Source organism: Pezoporus wallicus, unplaced genomic scaffold (assembly GCF_028554395.1).
Source record: "Pezoporus wallicus isolate ANWC-B61680 ecotype Strahan unplaced genomic scaffold, APGP_CSIRO_Pwel_v1 contig_2543, whole genome shotgun sequence".
Classification (NCBI taxonomy): domain Eukaryota; kingdom Metazoa; phylum Chordata; class Aves; order Psittaciformes; family Psittacidae; genus Pezoporus; species Pezoporus wallicus.
Genome location: NW_026638172.1, coordinates 1,861,220 through 1,885,983, shown reverse-complemented (window position 1 = coordinate 1,885,983; position 24,764 = coordinate 1,861,220). Strand labels below are relative to the sequence as shown.

At 39.1% G+C, this 24,764-nt stretch overlaps 1 protein-coding gene across 1 annotated transcript in view; it reads left to right on the top strand.

Annotated features, from left to right (window-relative positions):
* Nucleotides 1-24,475, top strand: part of SUGT1 (SGT1 homolog, MIS12 kinetochore complex assembly cochaperone) — a 28,762-nt gene extending 4,287 nt beyond the window's left edge. The window contains exons 3-13 of the mRNA XM_057409705.1: nt 581-671; nt 1,325-1,394; nt 1,732-1,802; nt 5,520-5,573; nt 7,344-7,360; nt 8,315-8,340; nt 8,959-9,055; nt 10,257-10,364; nt 21,753-21,843; nt 23,131-23,312; nt 23,943-24,475. Of these exons, the coding sequence (XP_057265688.1) occupies nt 581-671; nt 1,325-1,394; nt 1,732-1,802; nt 5,520-5,573; nt 7,344-7,360; nt 8,315-8,340; nt 8,959-9,055; nt 10,257-10,364; nt 21,753-21,843; nt 23,131-23,312; nt 23,943-24,044 (909 nt within the window). The 3' untranslated portion in view covers nt 24,045-24,475. The remainder of the gene's footprint in view (nt 1-580; nt 672-1,324; nt 1,395-1,731; nt 1,803-5,519; nt 5,574-7,343; nt 7,361-8,314; nt 8,341-8,958; nt 9,056-10,256; nt 10,365-21,752; nt 21,844-23,130; nt 23,313-23,942) is intronic.
* The last annotated feature ends 289 nt before the right edge of the window (nt 24,476-24,764 follow it).

The following is a 24,764-nucleotide window of genomic DNA, read 5'->3' as shown; positions in this document are numbered from 1 at the left end:
CCCAGTGATTTCCCTAACAAGGGACTACGTTATATTTATTTCCATTGTGCAACAGTATTTCCTGTTAGCCCTGTGCCCTATAAGGCTTTTGTTCTCCTGCTTTTGTGTTCACCATAAATCAGAACAATCTCTTATGCTCAGTAATATCATGTAGTGTGGCTTTTCATCATGTGTTACAATGCTTTGAGCATGTTTTCCCCACAAGAGTGTTTTGGCATACTGCATGTTGACTGCCAAATTCCTAATACTGATCCAACAGACCTGTATACAAGTATGCTGAGAATTGTAGGAAGGCCTTTGGAATATTCAGGATCACCTGTGCATTAGAATTCATGTTTAAGACATTTGAAAGTCCTGTTTCCTTCTCAGTAAGAAACAGGCTTCTTGAGTTATAGCTGGCAGATTCCTTGTACTTCACACTCTGATGGTTAAGCTTTGCGGGTGAGAACTGAGAAAGAGGTAAACAGTCATGCCAGCTAGGATATTTTCTGAAATGTCTCTTAGTTGACAGAGTTTGGATCTGTGTTTTTGTGCGGACTTCCAAGGTGCTATTTCATGGGGGTTTTATGTGTTTTTACAGGAACTGACAACAGCTCTGGAGAAGAATCCAGATGATGCCGAATATTATTGTCAGCGAGCTTATGCTCATATTCTCCTACAGAACTATGCTGGTAACATCTTCAGACACCGCTGAGAATCCTCTTTCAAGTGTATTATAACACTTTCTTTACAGAAGACATCTTCAATCTGAAGCCAAATAAGAGGAAGTGTTTTCTGTATTGTAATATGCTGCTTTTACAGTTAGTGTATAGCTTTATCATTGTCTCTGTCTTTGATTCCTTTGCTTCTGTAACACTTCCAGTGAATTGGGTACTCTGCAGTTCCAGCTTCCCATTTGATTTTAGCCTAGTATTTTGTTGGTAGCATCTTTGTGAGAAGGTTTCTTAGGCAGGTTTTAAGCTTTGTGTTGTAAGCATCTTCCATCCTTATGTTTTTGGTAGAGACTGGATCATGTCATGGTGTGAATGTGATAGGTGAATAATGTCTGGGAAAAAGATTAACTGAATAACTGTAGATTTGGTTTATTTTTTTCTTTCCAGTAAAAACCAAACAGATTCACACTTCAGATTTAAGTAGAGGATTTGACTAAATTTATGTCATGCTGCATCTTAATATAGAGCTCTGCAGCTGAGTGAAGGGTTGTGATGAGATTTAGACACTGTGTGTGCAAGCTAAGAAACATTTTCATTACTAAAGGACTCGCAGTTCGCTGCTTCTTATAACGTGTTATTATGTTCCTCACCTTAAAACTGACTTCCAACAGATGCAGTTGCAGATGCAAAGAAGTCCCTAGAACTCAACCCCAAAAATGCTGTAGCACTCCTTAGAAAAGGGTATGTATCATATGTTGTACTTTGTGAATATCGTGATGTTCTGTAGGGCAATAGTATTCGGATTGTGGCTCCGTACAACCTTTTTGCAGCACAATGAATGAATAAATTTAATGCTGTACTACTTGTAACCCATTCATAATAAGCCTGTTGTTATAAGAAGCACTTTAGTTTAGGGTGATTGTCTTAACAACCTAGCTATTTTAAAAACACACCTTTTGGGTGATTTAAGCCCTTAAATGTGAATTTTAAGCAATACAGTGTGTAAACTGAGGATGTTGTGACCTTCAGAATGTGGAATTGACTGCAAAGTAATCACCTGTGTTTTTCTTTGTTGCAGGTTAGGTGACTATCATATCAAAAACTATGCATCTGCTTTAGAGTCCTTCAGAGAGGGACAGAGGTTGGACAGTAAGTATTAAAATGTCTTGTGTGCACAGTACTTCTTTGCTGATGAGAACAATGTGTTAGTTGAAAGTGAAGACCAAGGGCGACTTTAACTATTTTTTAAAGGCTGATGAATTAGGTGCCTGACTTCAGATGTCTGGCATTTGGGAAGGCTGTCAAATCACTGCAGAGAAGTGTAAAACTGTTTAAAATGTGTATCAGAAGTTCTTAGTTCTGTTTGTGAGTTTTGGTTTGGTTTGTTTTCTATAAAATGGGGAGTGTTTTCCTGCTTCCTGGAGGTCTTGCAAACGAATGGTGACAATGGTGTGGCACTAAGTGCCATAGGAAACTTTCTGAACAGAGCAGGCTCCTTATATACAGCTGAAATTTCTTTCTTCTTAAACCATTTGATAGACCAGTCTTCAGAAAGAGCATGCAACTTGATGGGTATTCAAACTGACAGAATGGATTTTTACCTCACATTGCATATCAGTTAATTGCAGAAGCATATTTACTGTATCTGGTTGTTTTTTTTTTAAGTGTTTGCTTACTAGCTGGCTTGGGCACTTTATAGTTTTGGGAGAAATAGAGCTTTTTAAAAAACTGACTTTATTCTAGAAGCAGGAAAGGAGTAGTTTAGTAGTTTAGTAGTTTTAGTACAGAAGGCTTGGTAGAAGACATAGGGAAGCATAAACCAAAGCACAGTTGCAAGGTGACTGTGACTCCTTTCTCTTCCCTCCTATCCCCATTTTAAGTAAAACTCTCTTCTTATTCCTTTCCTTCTATTCTCAGTAGCATAAGGAAATGGTAAGAAAAGCACCTTGAAAGGTTACACAGAGCAAAGTGTACTAGCCTGATAAGTGTTGTCATGATCTCGGGTCTTTCTGGTATGTTGTCTTATTTATAATGGTGGCTGGGACCCGAAGGTTTAGCAAAAATAAGTGATCTGATCCTCTCATCTAAAATGAGTTTCATGGGAGTGTAAGCTAATTTGTGCTTGTTGCCAAGTCATTATGTTCCCTCCTACTCTTGTAATTGCTTAGCCTCTTCTTTCAATGCATTAAGTCTTCGGAAAGCTACTATTTTAAAAGTGTTAAAATGCTTCTAATGTGGTAATGGGTTAATGTGTTGAAATGGCCCAGTGAGGGGTCTGAGTGCTGAAGCCAGCAGAAGGGACGAGGCAAAGCAGTGTTGGGGCAGTGGTAATGGAGGGGGCAGGGGGATGTGGTGAAATGGCAGCAAGCGTTAGTTGTCAGTTTAGGCTGCTCTGGATCAGGAGTTAAAACGTAAGAAATTCCCTAACCTACTTCTCTAAATTGTGGCAGTTTGGGTAAGCAGGGTGTCTCCACTAGTTTATGTACCAGAAGGACAGGTGTGTCTTTGCAGTCTAGCGAAGTTCTCTATTTAGTATCTTCCTGTGAAAGGAAGTGATTCCTTCCAGTGATTTCTGTAGCTTTCCTTACTTGATAGGTGACTTTTCATACATCTCCAAACTCATTACTCCTGAATTTAATTAGTTAATCTGTATTTTTTCATATTCTTGCCCCACCCCAAGCAACCACTGTCAGTTTGAGGCATTTCATGTGCATGGGCTTTGTCACTTTTCTCGTTGGTCAGCTGGAGTAATTCAAAATACAAATTGTACACAAAATCTCCTCAGGCCTAGAGCATGTCTTTTTCTGTTTGACCTCACACCTGACTTCCGTTGTAAGGTGCAGCAGCACACAAGGCTGCAGATGTCTTTTCAGATAACTCAGTGCATACCAGGATCCTCTTTGCTAATTCAGAATTCGTAAAATACAGCAGAAGAATTTCCTGTGTTGAATTGCTTGACTCCTACCTGCTCGAATTTAATTTGCCCTTGTTTTGCTGCTTACCCAGCTGAAGTGTTTCTGAAGCTTCCCAGTCCTTCCTGATTACTCTCTCATCTAATGATAGCTTCCACTCTGCTTCCCATATTTTGTTACAAAATCCTGTGACCCACTGTGAGGCATGGAGTCTCTCAAAGGCCTTATTAAAACAGAGATTTTTAGTAGCTTCTTTTCCATGTATTACCTAATTTGCTGGCAAGTTTATGTCAGGAACAGAATTTGCAGCTCTGTGAAATATTTGATGGATACCAGGTGAAAACAATAGTGGGATAAGTATTTATGGCAAAATGATTAACTTCAGTTAAATGCAGCTAGTGCAAAACGAGCAAAGAACAGGGAAAATTTGCCACATACCAATAAGCCGGAGATAAAGAGAAGACTTGAGCTGTTGCTGCCTCAGAGAGAATTACTGTAGTCAGGAATTCTTTGCTGGCAAGGCTGGTTTCTTTGCCACACAAGGGGGCAGAAGTACACCAGGAGATGATTCTGTTCCTTGCTGATGTTAGGGCTGTTTGAAATCTTAATCTGGAATGCGAACACCAATGAGCTTCCTACTTGTGCTCATTACTGGTAGCACTGACAGGCCTGCGGTACCCCAGCAAGCTTCCCATTACCCACCTGCAGGGATATCTAAATAGGACTTGATGTGATGAATTGTTGACTGTGCAGTGGTTCTTTATTTTATAAAATAACACCAGGAAGCAAGATTCCTTTTGCTCAACCATGAGGATTTTTGAGTTCATTAATTTCCCTGAGATGGAAGAAGCAGTGTAATCTGTTACAATTCAGTGTATTATGTGGGTTTAGGACAGTTATACTCAAATTTTCTTGTTTGGTTGTTTGTTTTGTTTTTTTTTTTGCTGTGACCACCTAATGAATTTAGTAAAGGTGGAACGTGTCAACTTTTCTAAAGACATGTCTTAGTAGGCACTTTTCTTGTATTCTAATAGTTAGCCAATTTTCAGTAGATGAAGACCCAGTTAGGTTTTCTGAGTCACATTTTGGTTACAGGCATGTCTGTTGGGAGCTCTTTTATTGAGCTTTTTCCAGCCTCTGCTGAGTAAGTTGTCTGCATGAATTCTCCCAACAGGAATTGTCTCGGTTGTAAAAAGACTAAAAGTTTACCTGGTTTTAGTAGCTGGTCAGCAATGTTGCCACGTCTTTACTTTCCTGACTGGGAATTTCCTTGAAATAAGATGATTACTCTGTTGTTTCACTGCTGCCTTTTGAGCTATTTTTCCTGCAAATTCATTTCTATTTGGGGAGCTTGCTTCCTAGAATAACAATGTCTTGGTAAACTTTTCTGTGATATTGATTCACAGGGTGGAATTGGCACTTAGCATTTCTAACACCCTGGGAACTTCAGATGTGTTTGTAAAGTGTGTGTGAAACCATGAGGAGAAAATGGTTGGTGTTTGTGAAACTTGTGCATCTTTGGGTTGCCCTCAGAACAGAGTCTCTTCTGATATTTCTTTGGAGAGGAAGTGTGTGACTGTTTGAAAAAAATCATTTTAAGAATAATGTAAAAATGTGTGAAACTCTACTCTTGCTTTCCAAACAGTTGTACAGGGGTTGAACAGGCTGGAAAGCAGTAGTGTAGCTGGGTCTGTTCAGGCAGTCTTGTGTCCTACAGATTAATTTGAAGTTAATTAAATAATCACAGAGTTAAATAGTAGACTTGTATAAAAATACTTAGAGCTTAACTGGAGTGACAGAGGTTACAAGAAGATAAGAGCAAATGATATCTTTTTCATTAAATTGATACAAATTTGGAGTAGATTTGTTCCAGTGTACAATTGTGAGGAATTGTTCTCTGCAGTATGTGTAGTGCTTGAAGAGTTTTAATGTTACTGTGTTTGATTTCTTCTAGATGTAGATGATACCTTTACTGTTTGGATTAAAAGATGTGAAGAAACACTAAACGGTAAGAAAAACCACATTGACTTGATGAGAGATTTGATACACCCTGTGCTTTGAAGCCATGTCATGTTTTTCAAAAATTTACAGCTTACCTCTTACTTAGAACAAAAGATTTTTAAAAGTCAGTTTTTCCTATCTCTTGTTTTTCTGAGTATATACCCTGAACACTTCTGTACTTAAGATTCAGAAGAACATTAATACTAGGTTTTTAATATAATAATCAGCTGTGACAGGGGAGTACCCATTTCAAATTCAGACAATCATAATGATCTGTAACTTGTTTTCATACACAACGGCTAACTAATTATAACCATAAAGCAAGTGCTGGCTTGGTTTCTAAAACCATTGTCAAAATAAGTTTTCAAGTGTTGCAGAAAAGAAAGTTGGAAGGAGGTGGAAATCTGGGGCATTTACTCCTTGATTCCATGTGGAGAGTGCCTTAGGTGCTGTTGTTGCTCTTGTGTTTTATCTGTTGTAGTCAGCGTGAATAGTTTCCTTTCATACCTTGGTACAGACTAACACTCGCCACAGCTAACTCATCTGCAGTGCTTAAACTGCATGTGGATTTTAATGAGTTAAGAGTAACTGATGTGACTTTCTGTCCTCATTGTGGTGTACACTGGTGAATGGGTCGTAGAACAAGTTCACGTCAACCTGTTGACTAAAAACCAAAGAGGGAGAACCCTTTTGTGCTGTATAGAAATGAACAACTTTCTGCTTCATAATACATTTTTGCCAGGTTTAATTTTATTTGGAGAAATTAGGTAGGTGGTTGGCATGAATGGTCCTACTTGCAAAGAGCTGTCTTGGGTGACAACTTTCTTTGCCCTCTTGAGGAAAGGGTTGTAATACACGTTTTTCTTTAATGATATAATTACTTTTTGCTGTGTCTTGTCTGGTTCAGCTCAGTTGTCCTGTTTTATCCTGAATATGCATTGCTGTCTTGTCTTTTTTGAGCCATTTTCTTAATCCTCTGATGCCCAAAAGAAAAACCAAACCCAACCCAACCAACCAAAAACCACTAAACAACAACCCCAATAACTCCTGATTTCTTCTTTATAACTTAATGTTCTTCTGACTAGAAAGGTTGGACCAGATGATCCTTCAGGTCCCTTTCAGCCTGGTGTTCTAGGAGGTTTTTTTTTTTTCTTTATCTTTTTTTTTAGCTTATAAAGCTTATAAAGAAGCAAGGGGAAAGTTTGTTTATTTTAAAACTCCTTTAATCTTAATATGTAAATATGGCAAAATATGTAGAAGAGGAGATACTGAGCTGTAGCTCAGATCCAAATATTACAGTATATTTAAGGTCATATGAGTGAATTTCTCTGCCAAGTTCACATCTCATTCCCCAAATGGGTTTGTCTAGCATGAGACAGATTTGGTGAGAACTTTCCTGTGGATGATGACAAACCTAGTACAGGCTTGTGGGAGTGATCTGTAAAACTTGTTAGCCATGATGTTGCATTCATTAAAAACGGTCTGATTATGTTTCTGATTAGCAAGGGAAAGTAATGAAAAGTTTGTTCCTTTGGTTAATTACAACATGCTTTATATTAGTTACTCCTTTGCACAAGTTGCTGATTGAGGTCTGATTAAAAAGTAGTGTCATAAAAGCAAAATACTAGGCATAGAACTGGCATGTTTTAACTCTTTCTACTGTTGAGACTGGAATAAATGCACAATGTCTGGAGCAACTGCAGACAGCTAGAGTAAGTGCATTGCCTTGCAAGTTCAGTATGTCTTTTTCTGAAAGTGAACTTTTTTCTCTCTGCAGCATCACAGACAGAAGTGGTAAGATGTTTTCTTTCATATGTTTACTGTTTCGGTTTCTTTGTTAAGCTAGAGCATCCTTTTAGGCTTCAGTGTCTTCTTAAAACTTTCAGGCTTTAAAGATAATCTTTTATGTTGCATGAAAGTCTGAAGGATTGAACTTTTCTTCTGAACATGGGCCCTTTTAATTAAGGGCAAGGTTGCAAAGTTTGAACCCTGAAAAAACTCTGAAGCATGTCTTACAAATCTGGCAATTACTGTGTGCTCATTGAAGTAAACTTCAGTTTTCTGACTTGCAGCCTGTGGTGTAATTCACAGATTAGGCAGCTCATGTTGTCAGTACTAACTTGCTTGTGACTGCTAGAAAGTAACTGTGTGTTTTCCAGTAGCTTGCAACTGGTTTGTGCGGACTATTTTTCTGCTGTAGATGGGAATTTGCATTGGTTGTTCTGCTCCCTCTTTCATATTTACTTCAGTTATGCTTTTAAGAGTAGGGTAGAGGAAGATGATGTACAGGAAGCATGGTGGGTGTATGTGAAGACAATTTCAGAGTTAAAAGGTTTTTATGTTAAAAAGTTGTATTTTGGAGTTCTCAGATCCAGTTCAGGTTTCCTTCATGACTTTCAGATTCGTAACATAGCCACTGTATGTCTTTCAGGTATACTTCTTATCTAGGAAAAAAGATGAGTTAAAGCTGAACTTACAGCTATTTATAAAATGTCTGAGCAATATATTCTAAGTTAAAGGCTGATATATTTAATGTAAATTGAAACTTTGAAATTCTTAATCTGTCATGAATGGCTAGGATAACAGTGAAGCGCCTCACCTGTAAGTTAATGCTCATACATAAATCAAGAAAAGGGGAGCTATCAGGATGAAAAGGATTTGTGTTTTGAAAAGTACTTCATGGTATATTTTCACTTACACTGATGTAACTTTCTTTCCAATGGAATATGCTTCAACTGGAATACACAGCAGCAACCTCTGACACCAAAGATCAAGTAAGTTGACTTCAGCTTTACTGAGAGAATTATAATAATTGAATATAACTCTTCTTTGACTTGGGAATCGGAGAATCAAGATAATGACTGTAGAAGTTCTTTTTCAGTAACTTTAAAAATGTGGCAGTCTAAGTCTAAGTGAAGTGTTTCTCAGTGTCATTGCTTTTGTTCAGAGTGGATCATACTTTCAGGAGATCACCCACACCTCAATGGGAGAGTGGGGAATGGTGAAAACATTCTGGCTTCTGTTTCTAATTCTCATGCTGAGCTTAATTCAAAGGCTGCCCCACTGTGCTTAGTATAGGTAGTGTTTTTGAGATACTTTTAAGATCCTGAATTAAGAAAGTGCCATTTAATTTATAGAAGGCAAACAATATTATGAATTTGTTACAAAAATGGCCTCTTATATGCTTCCTGATTGAAAAAAGATTCTTTGTTCTTTAGCTACTTATCAATTCTGCAGCTGCTTTTTTGGAGGAAAGGGAAGAAATCTGATTTTGTACGTCCTCTTTGTCTCATTGAACTACACAATGTACTGTTCCAGCTTTTAGTATTCTGCTGTATGTCCCTCTGTAGTCAGTTTTTCCTCTCATCTTTTTCCCCTTTCTTTTTTTAAAGATATGACTGGTACCAAACAGAATCTCAAGTAATTGTGACTATAATGGTCAAGAATGCACAGAAGGACGATGTCAGCGTGCACTTCTCAGAAAAAGAGGTGATTTATATTGGTTATTAATCTGCATCCCTAGATTCCCTGGCCTGTAGTAATTAAACCAGCAAACATCTGCTGCAGTAGCATCAAGAGAGTGGTACAGGTGGTCTTCTGTCTTGAGGCTTTTCTATGTGCAGCTATGCTGTGTATGTGCATATGCCCAGTCAAGTGAACCAGGATCTGTTGCCACAGCACTGCCTGTAGGATTTACATGCAGGTGGTACTGTGGTGTGCATGGTGCAAAGGGAATATCTGGTTTTCAGCTGCCCCTGTCTTTGCAGGGATGGGGAAGAAGTGATCTGGACTTGAAATGTTTGGATATTCATGCATCTGGAGTAGGAATGGACAGGGACTAGGTATTCTAAAAATACGTGTGAATGACAAATATCTTGGTTTAGGACAGTTACAGAAAAAGTGGATGTTGGTGGGTTTTCTTGCTTTTGGCCTCACTAAAATTGTTAATGGCAACAAAGTACATATTTCAGGGAAGTGCGGTAAGTAACCTCTGTTGTAATACCATATGTGGTACCAGTGACATTTATATTTAATTTGGCTGAGAATGTGGAAGAGTTAGGTTCTTATTCTCAGGTAAGTTGATAACTTCATGAACTACCAAAGTACTTGAATGTTACCATCTGCTTTAGATTGTTAAAATTGCGTGAGCACTTGCCACGTAGTTTGCATATATTAGAAGGGAAGTTGCAAATTATTTTAATCACAGAAAGGTTTGGGTTGGAAGGGACCTTAAAGCTCACCTAGTTCCACCCGCGCTGCCATGTGCAGGGACACTTTCCAGTACACCAGGTTGCTCAAAGCTCTGTCCAGCCTGGTGTGAACACTTCCAGGATGGTGCAGCCACAGCTTCTCTGGGCAGCTGCTGTTAATGTGTTGATTCTTCTTTTGCCATGTAATTCTTTTCCCAGAAAATGCAGATCAAGCTGACGAGATAATAGGCTTTTTGAGTACTTGCTGGTTAAAAATCGAAATCCCCTGTTCATTTTGTAGTATACTTTAGCTAAACACCTTGTTCAGTAGCATAGTAACGTAATGGCGTTTGTTTGAAGTTCTGATACCTGATGCTTTAAGTGCCCTAGTGAAGGGTCATTAATTTAATCACTTAATCTTGGTGCCAAATGAGTCCTTTACTTGAAAATGGAAAACTGCTCTCAAAGATGACCAGAGATGTGTTTTCAACTGTTAACAGATGAATGCATCAGTGAGACTTCCATCAGGTGAAGACTACAACTTAAAGCTTGTTCTTCTTCATTCTATAGTGCCAGAGCAAAGTATATTTAAAGTGCTTTCAACAAAGGTAAGCTGCTTAAAGTGTAAATTATTTCTTTGACTGTTTCTGACATTGAAACATTTCTGTTCTGTTGTCTCTCTGCAGCCGTCATAACATCTTGCTTTTCATATAGAAATGCTTTTTTTTTTCTTCAAGGTGCCTTTCAGCCAGTGGGAGTCTTTCCAAGCTTGTGCAAATATCAGAAATAGTAATATGATAGTGCTTATTGAAGTGCAAATGACAGTTATGTTGAGGATGCTTTTACTTCTTGCTGTAGTAAGAAGAATGTTGTCTTCACCCTTAAAATTCAGGTATTAGGAGAGTATGCACACCTTTCTGCTAAACTTTTAGCATCAAATATTGCCTTGTGAAGCACAGTTATCTTTGTGTGCCTAAAAAATAGAAGTCAGACTTTGAACATTTCAGTGTTGAAATAAATCTTTACCCTTTCTTGCTGGTAAAGTTTATAGCCATATGGTTAACTGTTCCTGGCTTTTCAAGAGTGTGTTCCACACTGTTCCTTGAAATAGCATTTGCTTGGAGACACCTGAAAATTGCTTGGTGTGAGAGAGAATGCTTCTGTCTCAGCGTTTTATTTCTTGTATGCTACAGGTATAGAAGAAATGTGGTCTGGCATAGCATATATGTATATTGTTGGTATAACTCATAGACAGGAATACATTTTGTCCATAGAGCTAAGCCTGAATCTGTGCAGTAGGAATGTGGTTTTGATTCTTTCCTTGTATTTCAGCAGTGGTTCTGCAGAGCTTTCATGTTCCATGTTACCTATTCTCTTCTCAGAAAGGTACCTATAATAATAGTTTTTGCACCATTTCACGGAAGAGGGATTTCAAAATGACCTGAGAGGATTGCTGTAGAAAGTTGGTCTTGTTTTTCTGCTCTTCACCCAAAGGAAGCTGGGCAGGTTATGTGATTGAGTTATGTGTGCTTTCATGCTATGGGAGATAAAGCAGGGTATGGAGAAAATCTGCTAGTCCATTAGTGTTTATATAAATTTGAGTGGAATAGGCATGGACCTTGTCAAGAGGAGTAACTGTGAAGTCCTGTTTGCTGTGTATTCCTGTCTAGATTGTGTTACGCTTTTCATTTGTCTTGAAGTTTATCATTGTGTTTACGAAGCATCTGTACGCTACTGAGCGCTTTTAAAATGAACTTGACTTGGGTTTTCTATACTACCATCACCAGCCTGGGTTAATCTCTGTAATAATATCTAGTAGTCCAGAGCCTGGTTTAGACCGAGGTTCCTGAAGTGGTGTCAAAGCTTTAGTTACGTTCAGGTCTGAATTGTAAAGATTTTGCATTTACTTTCAAATGTTGCTATTACTGTATAATTGTGAGAGAATATTTTTAAGACGAAGTGGGATAAGAGTGCAGAAAGTGTTCGAAGAGCAGAACTCAGTGCTTCATCATGTTCTTACTTCTGCTGAAAAGAGTAGTACAAGGACATCTGTGAAGGCGTAGGGAAGGAGTACAATTTAAACGATGCTTCGGCTAATTCCGGCTCTGACCAGCAGATGGAGTCTGGCTGAAGAAAAAGAATGAACAGCAGGTTTATGTTAGCTATGCAAAGGCTTCTTCAGAGGCTAAGTATGTTTCACTTTGAAAAACATTAGGCGCTTTAAGGGGATGGTGCAGCTTTAGTGTTTGAATAGTAGAAATTCAGATTTATTTTCCTAAATTTTGTGTATGTACGTTGTTCTTAGGAGCGATATGGAAAATGCACAGTTACTACTTGGAATAAACTTACTGTTATCTTGTTACTTAGAATTTCCCAAACCCTTTACAAATTATGTTGTACTATTTACATGAAGTCCTTTTGTAAGCACTTGCAAAGAAGGACATATTCTAATTGTCTTCTGAATTATATGAACTTTTTACTACATGCTCCTAAAGGAATTCTGTTTTTGTGGGTTAGGAACAGGTCTATTTCTGTGGATTAATAATTTCAGATCAGAATAACTGCATGTGTTCACACTGTTTTATTCCGTGTTTCTGCTTTGAATGTGTGAGCCCTGTTGCCATTTAGCATCGAGTAGTCTTCACTGGGCAACAAGGGGTCTGATCTTTCTTTTCCAGTTATATGAGGAAATATATGAAGAAACAGTGGAATGTATGGGGAGGTTATGTGGTGGATACTTCAGGTTTTCCATGAACTTCATAAAACTAACAAATGGATAGAGGGTGAAACAGCAGAACTGGCAGATGGTAGAACAATCCTGCGTGTTTGGTAACTAAGGGAAGCTTGAGAGGGATTTCTCAATACTGTTTGAAATTCAGCATCACATAACAAATGCAGAGGCATAAGGTAAGGATGCAAATTCAGGAGGAGAAAATAGCTGTAATTGTATTTGCAAAATTACAGATTCTAAAATAACTGCAAAGAGCAGACAGAACTTTCAGACTCTGGGATTGGTTCTTTCAGGGAGTGTTAGCAGTGGTGGAAAATGCAGTTGAACCTTAAGAATTGTTTCTTTCCCAGCAGTGAAATAGAAATTATACGTTTCACTAAACTCCTGCTGTGTAGCTTTGAGATACAAAGTCTCTGTTTTGAAAAGCACAGAATGAGCAAATGGTGCAGAGGTAGCAGGGATAGGTGTTTGAGGGGTTTCTGTGTGAGCAGGAGTAAATTGATGTTCATAAGCTGCAGACAGAACCCTGACTTCAAGCTGTGAGTTTGAAGAGGTAAAACACTTGACACTGGCTCAAGAACAGTGCAGTATGTGGGTGAAGTCCAGTTTTGAGAGAAAATCTTCATCTCTTCGTGAATCCTACTGTTGTACATTCTCTAGCTGTCCACAGTTTTACGAATGATACAGTCTACCTTTAATAATGACTGTGTGTATTGCTGCCGTGCTTGAAGCCACTTCAAAAATTTTCTTTTACTTAATTCAGAAGTTTATTTGCTATTTAATAGGTATCACTACTTGCAAATTTGGCCTTGAGTTGATTTTGCAGCTGCACATTGCATTCAGCATTTAACTGGAGGAAGGTACCTTTCAGTGGTGATGCTTGGTTTCTCACTTCTTTCCAGAAGAGGGAGCCAAAATGTAAAGGCTGGACCAAATTTGCTCTGGAAGTTGTGTGCCGGTACCCTGTAGCTCAGTGTGCAAAATATAATATCGTTGTGCTTCCTTCATAAAAGGAAAAAGGCATAAACACTTAAAATGAGTGACTAAACATGTTTAAGAAAAAACTAGCTGATTCCACTCTCTCCAGGAAATACGGCAGGAAAGTTGAAATGCACAAAAAGTGTAAGGATTTGTAATATTCTGAAACAGTTCTTTGTGCACAATCAGCCTTGCTTTCTTTTCTCTCCTCTGTTCAGTCTGTTAGTGTATTTGGGATTCCAGTGGAATATGCTGCCATGTTCTGTTGGAAAACGGTGTAACGTGAGCAGTTTCTGGGTCTTCTCTTGTGGTCTAGGTGATTCTCATGGTTTTCTTCTCGTTAGACCTGAAGAGGAGAGTGAGGATGAGTATGTGCTTTTAGAACACGCACTTAGGAAACCTGAGCTGGTGCCTTCTCTTTTTCTTCCCTTCTGCTCTTGCACTTACTGATAGACTGGGGACAATTATGAGTTTTCACTTTTTAGTGTTTTGGGCTTTTTTCAAGCAATGACTTGCAGCAATTTAGAGCCATTCGTGAAAGAGTGGTAAAAAGTGGTTTCTTTACCCAGAACTGCCCTTTAATTAGAGATCAGAGTTGTGCTGCTAACAGGGGAGGTGTTAGAAATTCTCAGCCTCTTTTACAGTTGACATTTGTAACTTAATAGAGATGTCTGAGAAGCACACAGAGCGCTTTCATGCCAAGAATATAGTAGTGTGCATCAGTGGAATGTTTCTTTCCCTCAAACCAGCGTTTTCCTTGCAAATTCTGAAATAGTCTGTGCAGCTTACTGGGAAAGCACACCAATCCCTGTTGCTAAATGTAAAGGAAAAGGCAAAGAGTGAAACTGTTTCACATACTCTTAGACTGTCATCAGTGTCTCTATTCAGAGGCAAATGTACACAAATAGATAAACAGAGGAACAGATTTATTTAAACTGAAGTTGGTTCTTACCATTGCAGTCTGAACATTGAAAGATACTTTCTCAGTTTGGGTGTTTTCATTAAATTGCTTGCAAACACTTGAATGCAGACTTCCCTGCTCTCACGTACTTGTTTCCTCTCTGAGGCTTTCATGCAAATTAACATCTCCTATATATATTATCAAGCATTCTGTAAATTGTAAACTGATATTTAAGCTATGAGTTGGGTGCTTCTCTGAAATTTCTTGCATTTCTTAGGCAGGGCTAGTCACACAGTATCACAGTATCACAGTATGTTAGAGATTGGAAGGGACCTCGAAAGATCATCTAGTCCAATCCCCCTGCCGGAGCAGGAACACCTAGATAATGTTACACAGGAATGCGTCCAGGCGGGTTTTGAATGTCTCCAGGGAAGGAGACTCCACAACCTCCCTGGGCAGCCTGTTCCAGTGTTCCGTCACCCTCACTGAGAAGAAGTTTCTTCTCAAGTTTAAGTGGAACCTCTTGTGTTCCATTACCCCTTGTCCTATCATTGTTTGCCACTGAGTAGAGCCTGGCTCCGTCCTCGTGACACTCCCCCTTTATATATTTATAGACACTGATAAGGTCACCCCTCAGTCTCCTCTTCTCCAAACTATAGAGACCCAGCTCCCTCAGTCTTTCCTCATAAGGGAGATGTTCCACTCCCTTAATCATCTTCGTTGCCCTGCGCTGGACTCTCTCCAGCAGGTCCCTGTCCTTCTTGAACTGAGGGGCCCAGAACTGGACACAATACTCCAGATGCGGTCTCACCAGGGCAGAGTAGAGGGGAAGGAGGACCTCTCTCGACCTACTAACCACCCCCCTTCTAATACACCCCAGGATGCCATTGGCCTTCTTAGCCACAAGGGCACAGTGTTGGCTCATGGTCATCCTGTCGTCCACTAGGACCCCCAGGTCCCTCTCCCCTACACTGCTCTCTAACAGGTCGTTCCCCAACCTATACTGGAACCTGGGGTTGTTCCTGCCCAGATGCAGGACTCTACACTTTCCCTTGTTATATTTCATCAAGTTACTCCCTGCCCAACTCTCCAGCCTATCCAGGTCTCGCTGGATGGCAGCACAGCCTTCTGGCATATCAGCCACTCCTCCCAGCTTAGTGTCATCAGCAAACTTGCTGATAGTACACTCAATTCCCTCATCTAAATCATTGATGAATATATTAAATAATACCGGTCCCAGTACTGACCCTTGAGGCACTCCACTAGTTACAGGCCTCCAACTAGACTCAGCCCCATAGACTACAACTCTCTGGCTTCTCTCCTTCAGCCAGTTAGCAGTCCACCTCACTACCTGATCATCCAGTCCACACTTCCTCATTTTAGCCGTGAGGATGCTGTGGGAGACCGTGTCAAATGCTTTGCTGAGGTCAAGGTAGACCACATCCACCGCTCTGCCATCATCCATCCACCGTGTTATTTCCTCATAAAAGGCTAAGAGATTGGTCAAACATGATTTCCCCCTGGTGAAGCCATGTTGACTGCCCCTCATAACCTTCTTATCCTTGATATGCCTTAAGATGGTACCAAGGATAAGGTGTTCCATCACTTTCCCAGGGATGGAGGTGAGGCTGACCGGTCCATAGTTACCCGGGTCCTCCTTCTTGCCCTTTTTGAAGACTGGAGTGACATTTGCTTTCCTCCAGTCCTCAGGCACCTCTCCCGTTTCCCAAGACTTGGTAAAGATGATGGAGAGTGGTCTAGCAATGACTTCCGCCAGTTCCCTCAGCACCCGCGGGTGCATCCCATCTGGACCCATGGATTTATGGATGTCCAGATTGCTCAACTGGTCTCTAACCCATTCCTCATCGACTAAGGCAAACTGCTCCGTCGACCTGACTTCATCTAAGGTCTCAGGGGTACAGGGCTCTTCAGGACTGCCCGCAGCAGAGTAGACAGAGACAAAGAAGGCATTCAGTAACTCTGCCATCTCTTTATCTTCTGTCACCAGGGCACCCATCCCGTTCATCAGTGGGCCTACATTGCCTCTGGTGTTAGTTTTGTCTGCCATGTATTTAAAAAGCTCTTTTTGCTGTCCTTGACCCTTCTTGCCAGGTTTAATTCTAAGGATGCCTTAGTCCTCCTAGCTGCCTTCCTACATCCTCTAGCAGCAGCCTTATATTCCTCCCAAGTGGCCAGCCCCTCCTTCCATGACCTGTAAACTCTCCTCTTCCACTTGAGCATACCCAGCAATTCCCTATTTAGCCACGCAAGTCGGAGCAATTTCGTGGCTAGACCATAAAGAAACCTTCCCAATGACTAGTATTATACTTGGCTCAAAATAAGTTTGAATGCAGGTGGGTGTGGGGCAGATATAAACTTGTTAATACTCTTAGAACTATATTTTAAACAAGCATATAAGTCACTGCATAAAGGAAAACCATGCATAAGGGGTATCTCCGTCTTGAGAGAAGACGGATTTAAGAACTATTGGAATAGCAATGGTTTACGCTGAGGATGCAGTGACGAAGAACTTTAGGATACCTATATTGCTTAGCTCCTACTCTAAAATTCACAATTTTAACAAGTGGTTGCTATGTAATAACCAGTGAGGTGGAAACTTTGACCATTTTGCAGTCTGTTCTCCATAGCTGACAAGGAAACTGCAATGTGCGTGCTAAGTCCCTTCAGTTAAAACATATACACTACAGAATACATTTTTAATTATCATTTATCTATGATAACACTGTAGAGTTAATTTTCATATCTGTACATTTTGTTTAAAGCTAACAGACTGAAGATCTTGGCATTTAGAATATAAGCAATATATAAAAGGTCTTTGAATACCTAGGGTACCAGAACTGTATATGCATATCATCTTAGAAGTAAGTTTGAATAGGTCATACATTTTTAGAAGATAGTGCTACTTTGTCCTACCCTTGAATTTAGGTAACAAAATATGTGATTGCAAAATAACAATTCCAAACACTTAAAGTTTGCAACTAAGACAAGGCAGTGAGTACAGTAAATAAGTAGTTGATTGGAAACCCTAGATTTTTGTTTTTGTGTGATTGGTATAGCAAAACATCAGAATTTAAAAGGTTCGGTTTGATGAATCTTAAAAATAATGGCTGAACTACTGCTTAAGCTTTGCCAGTTCTGATTTCCTTTATCCATCTGATCAGAGCTTGACACAAATTTGCCGGTGGTAAGTGAACTCCCCCTTAGCATGGACTGGAAAATATAAAACACAGAAATTAGGAAAAAGAAATCTTTTCATTTGTCAGTGTACATCAGAATCTTCTTCTAGGGAGGAAGATAGAAATTCTTTCTCTTTTAATGTTTCTCAGTTAAACTGCCAGTATCTGTCCCAGAACATAACTTCAAGTGAAATCTAGTTCACCAGAGGTTTGGGCTTTTTAACTGTAAGCTACTACCTAGAAAATGAATGTTGGCTAGCTAACGTTGTGTTTATTTGTAGCAAAGGGTGGAAGTATTTCTTAAAACTAGATAAAATGCTTTTTTATGCCAATCACTTTAAAGTCAGGGTTTTTTTTGTCCTTACACTACTGATGAAATAATTTAGAATAGCTTCTGATTGTAACTGGCATCTTTTCTCATAGCTAGTGCTTGGATTAAGCTGTAAACAGACTTATCTAAATCTCTGATAGGTTTTAAAAAAATTGATCACTTTTATGGTTGGATGGGGCTTTGAGCAACCTGCTCTAGTGGAAGGTGTCCCTGCCTATGGCAGGGGAGTTGGAACTGGATGAGCTTTAAGGTCCCTTCCAACCCAAACCATTCTATGATTCTGTGAAAATTCTGTCAATAGAAACTTGTTTATATCCTTTCACTGTGGATGGGGTTTCTTCTACATGATGAATCCCCCATTTGACCCTCTTCTCAGAGGGGTACGGGTTTCTCTCAAGTTATTATTTTAAACAAGTAGTGCATTAATTACTCCATCAAAATGCCATGTTTCTTTTCCCTTTTGCTTTGCTCACTTTAAACCCCAAATACCAGGAACTTAGAAATTATAACAGAAAGTAGATTATTTCTGCTTTGGAATTTCTCCTTTATCTGGAGTACTGTGTCCATTTTTGGGCTTCCCAATGCAGGAAGGGCTCTAATGTAGTGGAGGAAATCCTAATGGAGTGCTGCTGAGGTAGTCAGGTGCCCACACAGCATGAGCTACAAGGAGATGCTGAGGCATTAGGCTTGTCCTTAAGTGGCATGCAAACCACTTAATTTGCAATGAAATTTTCCTGTCTTTTATTCTAAAGTTGTCGTGAGGCACACAGGCATATGTTTTATGAAATATAAATGTTAAATCAAAGTAGTTGGCAAAGTGTTGATGTATTTCTCTTGCCTGAGTACTGTATTTTTTTCAAAGGAGAGGAAAAAGCTGACAGTACTTGGTGAGTCAAATAGAACACAAATGTCTGTGCTGAGATGGAACTTTTCTGTGTGATAGCTATCAGTGTCTGTTCATTAAAATGCATTTATGGCCGTTTGTGCATGTAATTGGGACTGGCAAAGTTGTTTCTCCTTAGATCAAATAAAGCTCTCAAGTTGACGAAATTTGCGCCTTCACAAGCAGAATTGGAGAGCTTTATATTTTTGGAAGTGTGGTTGTATAATGGTATGAAGCTAATGATTTCCTTAGTTTTGCTGCTGCCTGCCACTTTGCCTAATGAGTAACTTCAGTTGAAGTGGATGGAGTATATGGAGTGGAGGTTGAATCATGTCATAAATACATTCTGTCTCAGTTCTTCAGCCTCTATACTTCTAGCTTGGCAGGGGTGGAATAGTTTATATTTAAGAAATCTGCATCTTAACACTGGCAATTAGTTTGCAGCGTTTCCTTTTCCTTGGGGATGTTTGTCATGTAGTACAGTTCCAGAGAGGAAAGTGTAAGAATTAGCAGATTAAAAAAGGAGAGGGAGATCTCTGGAGCGCCAAATGTAAGGATCTTCCTTTTTTTCTTCTTATGTGTGGGCAGAGTACTCTGAATACCCAAAGGTCTTTATAAGGGTTCTTTGAGGAGGGTTTTATTCTAAGAAGAAAGTCTGTGTTCAGGAGTAGCTCACATCAGGCATTATATTGCATTAGAGGTCATTCTCGATGTGGATTAAATAGTCTGTATTTAAGGTATTGAAAGATACTGGTGAAAATCCTGAAGTGTAAGAGGACATAGCAAGGGAAGAAACAAACGGAGCAGAAATGGAAGAGATATAGTATTGAGCAGCCTCAGTATCAGCTAGTTACTCTCTTCCTGTTTTTAAATGTGGGGATGCACTAATAAGCAGAGCATAAAACCCTAATTTTAAGGCCTCCTCAAATTAATTATGGAACTGAGTTGACAATACAGTTACCTCGGGTTGAGAAGAGTTATATAAGAAGCAGAGGAGAGACAGGTTGTTTTAAATGAATACTCACGTTTCACTTGCAACTAATTAGTGCCTTTGTAAGTAGCTAATTAACTGAAATGTTTCGCTCATGAGATCCAAATCCATTGAAAGAAAAAACCTACTAGTTCTGGCAGCCATGGAATGACTTGTTTGTCTTATATGTAGATACACAAGTATTTTTTGCTTCCTTAAGTTAATCAGAGAACATTAGATTTATGAGTGTAGGTGTTCAAAAATGAACTTCAGGGTTGTAGTTTCCATGTTATTAGAAAAGTCCAGTGGAAGTTTTGCTGACTTCTTTTGTTTTACTGGAGGCCACTTACTGGCACAGTTTGAATGCTGCTTGTGCAGAGTTCCAACAGAAACCTCTCTCTGCATCCTTACAGATCATGGTATTGAGCTCTGGAATATTGCCCTTCTTTAGGCACAGGAGGTTGAGCAACTAGATTAATCCAGTATTTTAGTTTTATTTGATTATTTTTGGTCCTGCGACTTTCACTGTTTTAAAAGCTGAGACTCTGATGCTTAATTTGTGACTTGAAAAGTTGCTAAAAACCTTGGGAATCCAGCAGGGAGTGGGAAGTCAAATACAGATTGGTGCTGGATTTACAAATTTGTTGAAACTCTCCCTGCCTTGAAGGGTATTTTATGCCGCAAGTCTTAAACTTTCTGTTGTTCTCAGTAGAAGTTAAGTGGTGGAAAAACAGGTATTTAAATTTGTCTAGGGAAATGATAGCTTCCTCAGGGGAAAATAAAAAAAAAACAGAGCAACCATAATTGAATATTCTGAGTCTTAAAATGCAGCATGACTGCAAACATGGAAGCTTTGAAACTTAAATGAGCTCATGTGCTTAATTTTGTAAGGTATCTCAGGCTGCTTACCAGTGACTGATTTGAAGAATGGATTAAATGAAGTTCACATTTCAGATCAACATGATGCTGTGTGAGGAGCTTGCTGTTAGGATCTCCAGGGTTAGCTTGTACAGTGGTGCCTTTGTTCTTGGGTCTGCAGGGATCCCCAGGTTATAGTGGCTTTAGGTAGAACTAACTCCCTTCTGCTGAGCTGTTTACCAGTGAGGAATTGCTGAAGTTTGTCGAGCACTGGTTTTAGTTAATTAGTAGCATTATATGAACTTTGTGACACTTTCCTAAGTGAATATGTCATTTGTAGTGACATTAGACAGCCCTTGTTTCACAGGCATTGTTTTCCAATTTTATAACCCTGTAACCGAAAAGATAAGGTTAATGATGAAAAAACATTTCAGTATGATTGTCTAAAAGGATTATGTGTGGTTGTGACTAGGGCATGACATACTTCATTCTGTTTCTTCTATGATAATTGCAATCATATCCATTTTTAATTGCCAGTTTTGTCAATGAATGCTAGACAGTTCTCCATAGCAGTGTTTGTTCATTGAACCAAATGAATACAGCTTGTGAATTTCTCAAGTGGGAAGATCTGCACAGTCCCAGGGTGTTTCTCTGGTGTGTGTAGCACACCTCAAAATACAAAATGTTTTTGGTGGATGAAATGTAAATATTATACCTAGATAAAGCTGGATTTTGTAGTCCTTTAAAGTGCCATTTAATTATTAGAGCTGACTGGCAAGAAAGGGATGCTTCAAAGATAATACCTTGGTGCTTGGCAGTGTAGAGACATTGGGACTGATGACTTTTGGGATGCCATAATTTACAAAAAGAATCAGATGAACAGTAAGCAGAAGAAATACGTAGAAATAAATAAAAGGGTAAAAATCTGACATAGGAGCTGTGCAGCCATGTTAAAGCTTAACTGACATGTGGCTTGAAGTCACGTAACTTCATCTTGTAAGGTGGGTAAATAGGCTTCATATTGGAGACTGTTTCTGAAAACAAATGTATTCATTTTCTTGCTGCTACAAGATCCAATTACTTTGAAACTCTTTGGCAGAAGTGTTTGCCATCTGGATTAATTTGTTCTTCATCTTGTGTTTTGTAGGTTGAGATAAAAATGAAGAAGCCAGAGGCTGTAAGATGGGAGAAGCTGGAAGGCCAGGGAGATTCTCCTAAGTTAAAGCGATTTACACCAGGTTTGTTCTCTGAAAGTTTAAATATTAAATGGTTTACATGTATTAAGATACTTGCAGTTATTAATAATACTTTTTATGTTAAATATTGTTAAAAAACAACTTCATATTTACAATGAAAGGCCTAATAATCTTGTTTTTACTGCCAAGAACTGACAGAGAAGATCTGCAGGGCATTACTAAAACTTTAATATTAAATTTAGCCATAACTTCCATTAATCTGATGGATTGTTAAGGTTATATGCTTGTCATTAATTCGTTTGGTTTTACCTGTTTGGCTGTCTGTTTTGGTCACTGTTTTGCAGTTCTGTGCGTTGTTATGCCTCTACTGTTGCTTAAATCATAGAATCGTAGAATAGTTTGAGTTGGAAGGGACCTTAAAAATCAAGTTCCAACCCTCGGCCATGCGCAGGGACAGCTTCCACTAGACCAGGTTGCTCAAAGCCCTGTCCAGCCTGCCAGAGATGGGGCGTTTACCACTTTTTTGAGCAACCTGTGCTAGTGCCTCACCACCCTCACAATGAAGAACTTCTTCCTGATGTCTAATCTAAACCTCCCCTATGTCAGCTTGAAGCCATTTCCTCTTGTAAAAAGTCCCTGTCCAGCTTTCTTGTAGGCCCACTTCAGTACTGGAAAGCTGATTTAAGGTCTCCGTGGAGCCTTTGAGGTTTTTCCTCTCCAGGCTGAATAAGCCCAGCACTCTCAGCCTGTATTCATAGGAGAGGTGCTCCAGTCTTCTGAGCATCTTTGTGGCCTCCTCTGGACTTGCTTCCATAGGTTCATGTCCAATTAAGTATTACTTGCTTAAGTATTCCATCTCTCTTGAAGTTTTTCAAGGCAGATTAACAGACTGAGAGAGTTTGAATTTCCTGATTTGATAATTTCAGTATTTTTTTTTTTAATTTTAAATAAAATTTCCCTATGGCTCTAGGCTGCTGGTTGGGTTTTCGGGGGGCTTCTTTTCCTTACTGTCTGCCAGTGTCTCCTGCCTTGTTTTGACTTGAGACTTCATCTGTGTTGCTGTTGTCCAGCTTTTTTTTTTTTTTGTCGGATAGCTAAATTATGTAACTCTATTCACTTGAAAGGAAACTTCTGCTGAACTAAGGCTGTAGCCTTAGTTTTATTTTTCGTTACTGCAGTGCTTATATCAGTAAGGAGGAATCAATTTGCATGTTCAGATTTATAGTCCATTATCATCTCTGATTCATCAAACATATATGTGTCTGTGTGTTCTCTGCTGCTCTAAGAGTCATGAGAAAATCCTTAGTTAAGTGACACTTCTGTTTTCAGATTCTCAACACTTATATCCATCATCCTCTCACTATACGAGGAACTGGGACAAACTGGTAGTTGAAATCAAAGAGGAGGAGAAAAATGAGAAGTTAGAAGGAGATGCTGCTTTAAATAAACTCTTCCAGCAGATTTATTCAGATGGTACAGATGAAGTGAAACGTGCCATGAACAAATCATTTGTAAGTCTTCATTTTTTGACAAAACATATTAACTTTTGTACACTGACACAATTTACTAAGTTTACATGAATCAGGAAACCTCCAGCTACCAAGAGCTTGGGCCTATAGTGTATGGCAGTGGTTCTTTTGGAGATACTGGTATAACAAGCCTCACTGAAAGCTACGAAGTTGTACACTAACGAATGTGACTCTTCAGGTCCAAGGCTGGGCTTTATCACTGGTCTTTTTGTTTCAGTCAGTGTTGTCAGAGGAAGTACAATTTTTGGCTCAGAGCTTGAAGACTTGCCATGGGTGAAAGGGTCAAATTCCTCTTAATTGTTTGCATCTAGTTCCTTTTATTTGTTGTCCTCATAAGAAAGAACATGACTTGACACTTCTAAAGCTTGTTGTTAATGAAGTAACATCTCATTGTGTCCAGTACTGTAAAAATACTGTTGGGCTGAAGATTATGGACTGATGGCTTTGACAGCTTTTATTCTATCTTTACACAGAATTCCTGTGTAATTGCTGCTACACAAAGTGTAATTTTTTTATGCTTCTTCAGAATTTGTTTATCTGCTGTAAGAAATGTGGCTTTTATATTGCTAGAATTCCTCTAGCAAACTAAACAAGCTTTCTCTCATATTGCAGATGGAGTCTGGAGGCACAGTTCTGAGCACCAACTGGTCTGATGTTGGTAAAAGGAAGGTAGAAGTAAATCCTCCTGATGACATGGAATGGAAAAAGTTCTAATCCTGTTTTTAATCTTTTACCATCGATGTGTTGCCATAGTCATGTACTGACCACTGTATGGACATAGCATTCTTGGATTTAAAGCACTGAATGTTCCCTTGGAAGTAGGAATTGTCTTTACATTTGGCGTGCTTTAGAAACTCCTTCATCCGCAGATGTTAAAGACATACTCAAGAGTGGAACCCTGTTTTCATCATCTCTGTCTGATTTTTGGAAGTCAAGCCAATCAATCTAAATTTTCTACCACCTTTATCAGCTCTGCTCTTTGGGGATAGGGTGATCTCTAATGACTGGTCAGGATTATTGCCTTACACCTGGTGTTTCTGTTCAATAACTTATTAGATCTTGGCAACTTTGGGTGAAAACACTTTTCAACAACAGTGTTAAAATTGTTTGCTCTTTAACTCTGCTAAATAAAAGTGTAAATACAACTTTTTCTATATGGACGCTGCTTCATTTCATTTTTAGTAATCTTGGGTTTTGATGGGGAAATCACTTAAAGCGTATAGGTAAGGATGTGAATACACAGCTTAAAAACCTGGCATGTATAGGAGCAAAATGTGCTTTCAGGGAGGAGGGTGAGATTGCTATTCTTGATGCAGACACAGATTTTCCACTTTTGGAGTCCTTCTATGTGAGTGATAGGTTGAACTGCAGTTGTATGTGATGGGAGAAAGTCAGTTGTGGCTGGAAGTCTCTGTATACAGAAAAGTGGGTCCT